The sequence below is a fragment of the Diceros bicornis genome, chromosome 31 (genome assembly GCF_020826845.1).
Source record: "Diceros bicornis minor isolate mBicDic1 chromosome 31, mDicBic1.mat.cur, whole genome shotgun sequence".
Lineage (NCBI taxonomy): Eukaryota > Metazoa > Chordata > Mammalia > Perissodactyla > Rhinocerotidae > Diceros > Diceros bicornis.
In genome coordinates this window covers 18295181-18304426 of record NC_080770.1, presented here as the reverse complement: position 1 = coordinate 18304426, position 9246 = coordinate 18295181, and the positions used below count along the sequence as shown (strand labels likewise).

The 9246-nt window shown below is 35.4% G+C and overlaps 1 protein-coding gene across 1 annotated transcript; it reads right to left on the bottom strand.

Annotated features, from left to right (window-relative positions):
• Positions 1–2074: 2074 nt before the first annotated feature.
• LOC131395382 (olfactory receptor 8J1-like) lies at positions 2075–5069 on the bottom strand. The gene is made up of 2 exons (XM_058527280.1): positions 5023–5069; positions 2075–3158 (listed from the first exon to the last, which is right to left on the bottom strand). Exons 1-2 carry the CDS (start codon positions 5067–5069, stop codon positions 2075–2077), a joined length of 1131 nt encoding a protein of 376 aa, XP_058383263.1.
• Between the last annotated feature and the right edge of the window lie 4177 nt (positions 5070–9246).

Genomic DNA, 9246 nt, shown 5'->3' with positions numbered 1-9246 from the left:
ACATCAATATATCAATGTTTTTGCGTGTGTGTGTGTTTGTGAGGAAGGTTAGCCCTGAGCTAACATCCGTGCCCATCTTCCTCTACACTACGTGGGACGTTGCCACAGCATGGCTTGACAAATGGTGCACCTGTGCGTGTCCAGGATCCTAACCTACAAACCCCGGGCCACCAAAGCAGAGCACGCGAACTTAACCACTGCGCCACTGTTTGAACGTTGATTAACAAGAGGATGTATACTAAAAGACACTACATAATTTCATTCTTCTTATTTTTTAGTGGCTATATGAGTTCCCATATCTAATTTCGGGGAAATAAAAAGATTTCAAAGGACTATGGTGTCTTCCTTGCTTACTAAACCACCTGCTCTGGGTGTCCATTCTGAAACTAGGGCCGTTGGTCAATAATTTTATAATAAATTAAAAGAAGGAAGAGACAGTGTAAAGTATCAAGTAAAGGCTTTATCACAATGTTAGTGTAACTGATAAAAAAACTATTCTATGAGCTGCCTCATATTTCTTCTCCCTCATTTGAAGAATCTAGAAGAAAACCCTTTGCATAAATTGGTAGGAAAAAGTTTCCTACCAGAGAATTGGTAGGAAACAGTTTAAAACAGATTTTTTTTTGACTAACCCAAAGATACCTTAATTACAATCTTTTCCATGTCTATGAGTCTAATTTTGTCTTGTATTTTTGTCTTGTAGATTACATTTCTTTTCTTATATCATAATTGTTATTACTGAAGACTTAGTGCTTATACTTGAAGAAGTTCTTCAACACTGGAATCCATTTATAAATAAAGTGAACACATTCATAGAATGTTAATATGATTTTTCATATGTCTCTTCCAGTTGAGTTCTTTGATTATTTGTCAACTAGTTCCTAAGGGTAACTGTCAGAAGCACTCATGGAGCTTATTAAATATGGATTTACTGACCTGTATCTAGTGATTCTGAGTTGATTAGTCTGAGATATTATCTGGCCGCCTCTATCTATTCAAAATTGTACAACAGATTTTGGTGTACGCTCACTATCAAAAATTATCAGAAAATAGAACAATAATTTTTATAAAAACAATTAAATGTTTTCTTTAATGATTAAGGAACTCTTACAAGCATGGTCCATTGAACGTCTAATGATGTCACAATACAGTACATTTATTACACAGAATAAAGACGACGGAGACTAGAGTAGGCGACAGGAAAACCTTTAGAGAATCCACTAAGTGTATGAACCAATATGAAAGCATATTCAATGATGGTACTCTGGGTCATTCATTAAAAAATTATATAAATTATGTTGATTGCAGTAAAAATAATTTGAACTATATTTCTTTAGGATTCAGAATATAAATTCATCAGTAGTATTTTTTTAATTAAATATATTAAGAAAGAGTTAGGAAGTTTTACTTTAAATACATTTGTCAGTTTAATTTTTCCTAACTTAGCTATAAAAAAGATTTCCACCATCTGGATTACAGTTCATGATACAGTGATCCACTATATCCAAACACGCCCAGGAAGAAAGCGAAAAGGAGGGGCTGGCCTGGCGGCACATCGGTGTTAAGTTTGGTGTACTCTGCTCCGGCAGCTGGGGTTTCTGGGCCTGGATCCTGGGCATGGACCTACACCACTCATCAAGCCATGCTGTGGTGGCATCCCACACACAAAATAGAGGAAGATGGGCACAGATGTTAGTTCAGGGCCACTCTTCCTCACTAAAAAAAAAAGAAAGCAAAAAGGAAGCTAAGGAATATGAAAGATTGACTTACTTCTCTCCTCCATATTTTTTTGCTATGTTCAAACTTACTAAAATTTTTCACCTTATATCTTTCCTGACTCCTGGAAACATTTCTTTCAAATGGGACATCAGCAAACTCTTTAGCAAAGTTAGTGAATAATGCTTTGTTTCTGTATTAACCTCCAAACTCCAATACCTCCACTTTATTTTTTAATTCACTGTTTCCCAACTCCTAGCGGCTTTTAATTCTCAGGTTTAGATACCTGTAAACATATCAGCCAGCTGCCTCCTCTTTGCTTTCTCTGACACAGTGGCAGCCTATCTTAAACACCTCTTCATTTACATACAGAGTATGTAATTGATTTAAAAGAACAGCGTGAATTTGTCAGAAATCGCTTTAAGGCAGCCTTCACGTCCTTATTCCGCAGGCTGTAGATCATGGGATTCAGCATGGGAATCACCAGTGTATAAAACACGGAAGCCATTTTATCAGTATCCAATGAATGGTTAGTTCGAGGCTGCAGGTACATGAATAGTAGTGTCCCATAGAAAACTGTGACTGCCATCATACGTGAAGCACACGTGGAAAAGGCTTTTTTCCTTCCTTCTGATGAAGGTATGCTTAGAATGGAAAATATAATATTGAAATAAGATACTAGAACTATAATCAAGGAAAAAATCAAATTTGTAGCTGCAAATATAAAAACTACTGTTTCTGGAAAGTAAGTATCAGAGCAGGACAATGCTAACAGAGGGACAGTATCACAGAAAAATTGATTGATGACATTGGAAGAGCAATAAGACTCAGAGAATACAGAAGATGAAGTCACAACAGCTGTGGAAAAGCTATAGAGGTGTGTGAGGGACACCAGCAGAAGGCAGATCCGCCGAGACACCATCACCATGTAGAGCAGGGGGTTACAGACGGCCACATAGCGGTCATAGGCCATCACAGCTAACAGGAGAACCTCAGCTACAATGAAAACCAAGAACACTCCCAGTTGAGTGGCACATTCATAGTAGAAGGTGATTTTCTTATTTACTAGAAAATTGATCAGCATTTTAGGGGCAATGACAGTAGAATTGCCAAGGTTGATGACAGCCAAATATCGGAGGAAAAAGTACATGGGGGTCTGAAGTCGAGGGTCAACACTGGTGAGAGTGATGATGCTCAGGTTCCCAGCCACGGTCAGTCCATAGATGACCAGGAACACAAAGAAGAGTGGGATCTGGAGGTCTGGACGCTCTGAGACGCCTGTGAGAATAAACTCAGTGACCCGGGTGAAATTTCCAGGAGCCGTGTAAGAGTTTGGATATTCATCTCTTTGAGGAAGAAAAGGAGAAGTGGTTACAAATGTTAAGGAATTCTTTTCTAGGACTGCCATTAGATGGCAAAGGTAATTCCTTGGGTGAGAATTCCTGCAATCGTGTATTGAACTAATGCTGTTGTTAAACTCAAGGTTCTAAGTCTAGTAAATAAACTTTACAATCATTTGGGAGAGAGAAAAAGCAAGTACAGTAAATTAAATAGATGACTCAGCATCATGCATATTTTGGGGATTTACTTCCTGACAATCTTATTAAATTATGAATATCTTATTATATTGCAAACAATAGAAGCCACGAATTATATCTTATGTTTTTTGCATTGTGTGAGAAAGGCTTAAGAAATTGTGTGCCTCAAATAATTTAAAGTTGCTTTGTGATTTCTTAATCTAAGATTTATTGCTTTTTCTCAAGAAAAGATGATTTAGCCATTTCCTGCACCATTTTCTTTACTCGGTCTTTCTATAACTTATATTCAACATTGAAACTTTCAAATTCTACCATCCATGACTGTTAACTGCTTTTTTCATTTTCTCTTTTATTAACTGAGAAAAAATACATGGAGATATGTCTTCAGATATGTTTTTCATATTACTAATTCTCTTTCAACTTTTACAAAATGATTTCTGTGAAAATGTTGTCATTTTTACAATTCCGTCACGTTGGGCTTTACTGGATTCAACTTCCTTTTCCTTTCCTCTCATCACTCTTTTCCTCCTTGTCCCACAAATTGGTGGACTTCCTCATATTTTTCCACTATGTTTTTATTATTAATCTCTATTTTTATTTATATATTTCATAACTTTATTTAAAAATTTCTAAAATATATCTGGCTTTAATTTTTAGTTGATCTTTTTTTGATATTTTTTCACATTTTGATATTTTTCATATTGTAATAGAACTAAACATCCTTATTTTATAGAGTTTCTATGATAATTACATTGCATATATTTACCAAAGAATCAGCATACTATTATAATATAACTGAATATTTTCCCAGAGAAATTGTTTTCAAGGATGGTCACCTGTTCCTGTCTAAGCCTATTAGAGTCCCTTCACAATCACAATTGATAGCTCCAGCGGGGGGCACCTGGCCCAAAGAAGTCTTGTCATAGTCTCTTATCTGAAGATTCGGAGTTAAGTTCCAGAGAGTGGAGAGTACATAATTATTTAACATAAGATCTAACCTTTGCAGAAGCTTTCAGTCTCTCCGTTGTGTCTCTTGCCAGACGTATCAACTATCAGCCAAAATGAATGCTTCCAAATTATATCAACTCTTCTATATCTGCTGAAATCTGGTGTGTTGCTGTCAATATACTTTTTTTGTTTGTGGTGGTGAGAAAGATTGGCCCTGAGCTAACATCTGCTGCCAATCTTCCTCTTTTTGTTTGAGGAAGATGGTCCCTGAGCTAACATCTGTGCCAGTCTTTCTCTACTTTGTATATGGGACACTGCCACAGCACAGCTTGATGAGCAGTGTGTAGGTCCATGCCCAGGATCTGAACCTGTGAACCCTGGGCCACCAAAGAAGAGCACACAAACTTAACCACTATACCACCAAGCTGGCCTCTATGTACTTTAAGTTGCAATAACAATTTTTTTTAAAAAACTAGTTTAAATCACAAACATATATTCATTCTCTAATGTTCTCTTTCAAAGCTCCATATGGTATTATTTGCATTTTCCATAAATACTTTCCCATCTTAACCATGCCCCTCTTCTGCTTCCTCAGGTCAAGCTTTCATTGACACTGTCATTGACTATTCTATCCTTCTTGATGTCTATGTCATGATTCTCTCACATTAGCTGGCAGGTAAATGACAGTCATTAAATAATTTTGAGTAATTAAGATATGTAATCAGAGCTATTTTTTAGGATAAATGTAATATACTTTAGCCTCATGTTCAGTGCATTCCAAAGTCAGGTCCATATCACCTTTCTAGTCATACTACCCTACCAGGCACACATTGAACATATATTTTCATCTCTGGCCTGCAGTGTCATTACTCATATTAATTCCTCTGAGATTATTCCACTTATTTGTGAGAGGTAGTATGTTATCTGATAGAAGTCTGCCCACCACTTGTATCAGTGGCCCCATGTGAACAGAAACTGGAAAAGAACATAGTGTCAAATGAGGCTATCAAACTTGAATTTTGGAGTATTTAAGAATGTCATTCCTGATCATACTCTATGCATTTTTATACTTCTTATGAATACTGATGAGTAACTGGGAGGGTAAAAAGATAAGTGATTTATCTTAAATTCAGCACCAATATTTTATCTTTTATGGTTAAAATTTTTAATAATAATAGTATTAAAAATTGCTTATGGAAATAGTTTCTATGTACTTAGAATTATTTTTTTATTATAAAATTAAAAGGAAGAATAAAAAAAAGTAAACATACTGTTGAATATTCCATTTTAGGTCAGTTGAACTAAGGGCAACCCAAGAAATGAATATTTTCTTCCTGGGTTTTCTTTTCTCCTTGAGAATGTTGTAGAAGTTCCGTCCTATCAAACCAGGAATTTAGGTGTCCGCAGTTTCTTAAACACTTGCTCCTGCTTATGCAGTGACTTTCCTCAAATAGAAGTTCTTCTTTTTGGGATCTTCCCAATGAAAACATTGGCAGATTTGTTTTAGTATAAGGTAGATGGTTTATATAAACATGCTCCATTATTGCATTTATTACATATTATGTGTATATACATATACACTTGTCTGTATGTCATCAGAGTTAATGGAAAATTTTCCTGAGAAAATTTGGAATCTATAGTTATACTTTCAAAAAGGAGCATCTCTTGGAGTTTGGGAAGTTGTGTATCCAATTTTCTTTCACAGGTTATCCTGTGAAACATGCCATTTTCCTTTCAGCTAATATTACAGAAATAAAACTATGATATAAAATATCTCAGTGAGTAAAAATCCATTGTTTCAGTAGTGATATAATTTATTTAAGTACACAAGATGTAATGATGCCAGTTCTAATTTGGAAACATAAATCTGGACCATATTTGTCATGCTGTGTTCCCCAAAACTGTTATAAATCTTGGAAACAATCCTTAGTTAAAGCATCGTATTATTTGATTGTATATAATGCTGAGTGCCTTCCAAAATGTAAGTGAAGTGGCTCATTTCAAATACAGTTTTGGATGTTACATAAAGATAAGACACATATTTTCTACCCACCTGTAATGGAGACTCTGCTTTAGGTTCTTAGTGAGAATCAATACATGGCTGTGGCAATGAGAGCTGATGGGCTCTATGAACCTTGAGACCCAAACTGGGTGTCACAGATGATTCTAGGATCCACAAATTGCCCTCTAAATCCTTGGAGAGGATGCAACCAGGGGTTAGTTCCTCAAGAAAATCTCCCTCTAGGAGTTCAACCAGACACCCCTTGAGTCTTGGATACAGTCGGGGCCTACATTATTGGAGTGAGTTCAACTCCATGACAGCTAAGGGGCACGGGGATTAAAGGATGTCTGTCAAAGTAACTTGTTTGCATTCAGAGGTTCATTATTGCAAAATACAACATTGAAGAGAGAGAAACCAATGGTCTAGCAGTGACATTAGAACAGACTGTATCTATAAATAGTATTTTTATCACACCACTTTCTCTGCTGTTTTTTTTTCCCACTTTTACTTCAAAGAATACAATTAGCATAGTCATCATTTCTAGAATGTGGTGGTGAAACCTCTGTTAAAAGGAGAATGGATTCTCCAAAAAACAATTCTCACGTAACAAAATTATTATTTTACTCTTTCCTTTCTGGTTGTATTTCAGGTGAAAAAAGGTAGAAGATACCTACTAGAGAAGAGTCAAATACAGTACTTAAAAATAAAGCCCTTAGCAGTACATAACAATCAAGGGAACAATCCAACAAGAGGATATAACACTTGTAAATATCTACGCACCGATGTAGGTGCACCTAAATATATAAAGCAATTATTAACAGACAGAAAAAGAGAAATAGACAGTAACACAATAATAGTAGGGGAATTTAACACTCCACTTACACCAATGGATAGATCATCCAAACAGAAGATCAATAAGGAAACATTGGCCTTAAATGACACACTAGAACAGCTGGACCTAGTAGATATATACAGAGCATTCCATCCAAAAACCAAAGAATACACATTCTTTTCAAATGCACATGGAACATTCTCCAGAATTGATCACATCTTAGGCCACAAAACAAGTCTCCATAAATTTAAGAAGATTGAAATAATACCAAGCATCTTTTCTGACCACAACAGTAGGAAACTGGAAATCAACTATAGGAAGAAAATCAGAAAAGCCACAAATACGTGGAGATTAAACAAAATACTACTGAACAATGACTGAGTCAACGAACAAATCAAAGAAGAAACCAAAAAATACCTGGAGACAAATGAAAAGGAAAATACGACATGCCAGAATTTATGTGATACAGCAAAAGCTGTTCTAAGAGGGAAGTTTATAGCAATACAAACCTATCTCAACAAGAGAAATCTCAAATAAACAATCTAACAATGCACCTAAAGGAAGTGGAAAAAGAAGCCCAAAATCAGTAGAAGAAGGGAAATAATGAAAATCAGAGCAGAAATAAATGAAATAGAGACTGAAAAAATTAATAAAACCAAGAGCTGGTTCTTTGAAAAGATCAACAAAATTGACAAACCTTTAGCTAGACTCACCAAGAAAAAAAGAAAGAAAGCACAAATAGGTGAAATCAGAAATGAAAGAGGAGAAAATACAACAGACACCTCAGAAATACAAAAGATTATAAGAGAATACTATGAAAAGCTATATGCCAACCAATTCGACAATCTGGAAGAAATGGATAAATTCTTAGAATCATATAACCTTCCAAAACTGGATCAAGAAGAAGATGAGAATTTGAATATACAAATCACCAGTAAGGAGATCGAAACAGTAATCACAAACCTCCCCAAAAATAAAAGTCCAAAACCAGATGGATTCCCTGGTGAATTCTACCAAACCTTCAAAGAAGATTTAATACCTGTCCTTCTCAAACTCTTCCAAAAAATTGAGTAGGGGGGAAGCTCCCTAACTCATTCTACGAAGCCGACATTACCCTGATACCAAAACCAGACAAGGACAATGCAAAAAAAGAAAATTACAGGCCAATATCACTGATGAACATTGATGCAAAAATCCTCAACAAAATACTAGCAAATCGCATACAACAATACGTTAAAAAGATTATACACCATGATCAAGTGGGATTTATTCCAGGTATGCAAGGATGGTTCATCATTCACAAATCAATCAACATAATACACCACATTAATAAAATGAAGAATAAAAATCACATGATCATCTCAATAGATGCAGAGAAAGCATTTGACAAGATACAGCATCCATTTATGATAAAAACTCTGAATAACATGGGTATAGAAGGAAAGTACCTCAACATAATAAAGGCCATATATGAGAAACCCACAGCTAATATCATCTTCGATGGTGAAAAACTGAAAGCTATCCATCTAAGACCAGGAACCACACAAGGATGCCCACTGTCACCACTCCTATTTAACATAGTACTGGAAGTCCTAGCCAGAGCAATCAGGCAAGAAAAAGAAATAAAAGGGATCCAAATTGGAAAGGAAGAAGTAAACTGTCACTATTTGCAGATGACATGATTTTATATATAGAAAACCCTAAAGAATCCACCAGAAAACTTTTAGAAGCAATAAACGTGTACGGTCAAGTTCCAGGATACAAAATCAGCATACAAAAATCAGTTGCATTTCTATACACTAACAACAAAGTAGCGGAAAGAGAAATTAATAATACCATCACATTTACAATTACAACAAAAAGAATAAAGTACCTAGGAATAAACTTAACCAAAGAGGTGAAAGATCTGTACACCGAAAACTAGAAAACATTGCTGAAAGAAATTGAAGAAGACACAAAGAAATGGAAAGATATTCTGTGCTCTTGGCTTGGAAGAATTAACATAGTTAAGATGTCCATTCTTCCTAAAGCAATCTATAGATTCAATGCTATCTCTATCAAAGTTCCAACAACATTTTTCACAGAAATAAAGCAAAGAATCATGAAATTTATATGGAACAACAAAAGGCCCCGAATAGCTAAAGGAATCTTGAGAAAAAAGAGCAAAGCTTGAGGTATCACACTCCTTGATTTCAAAATATATTACAAAG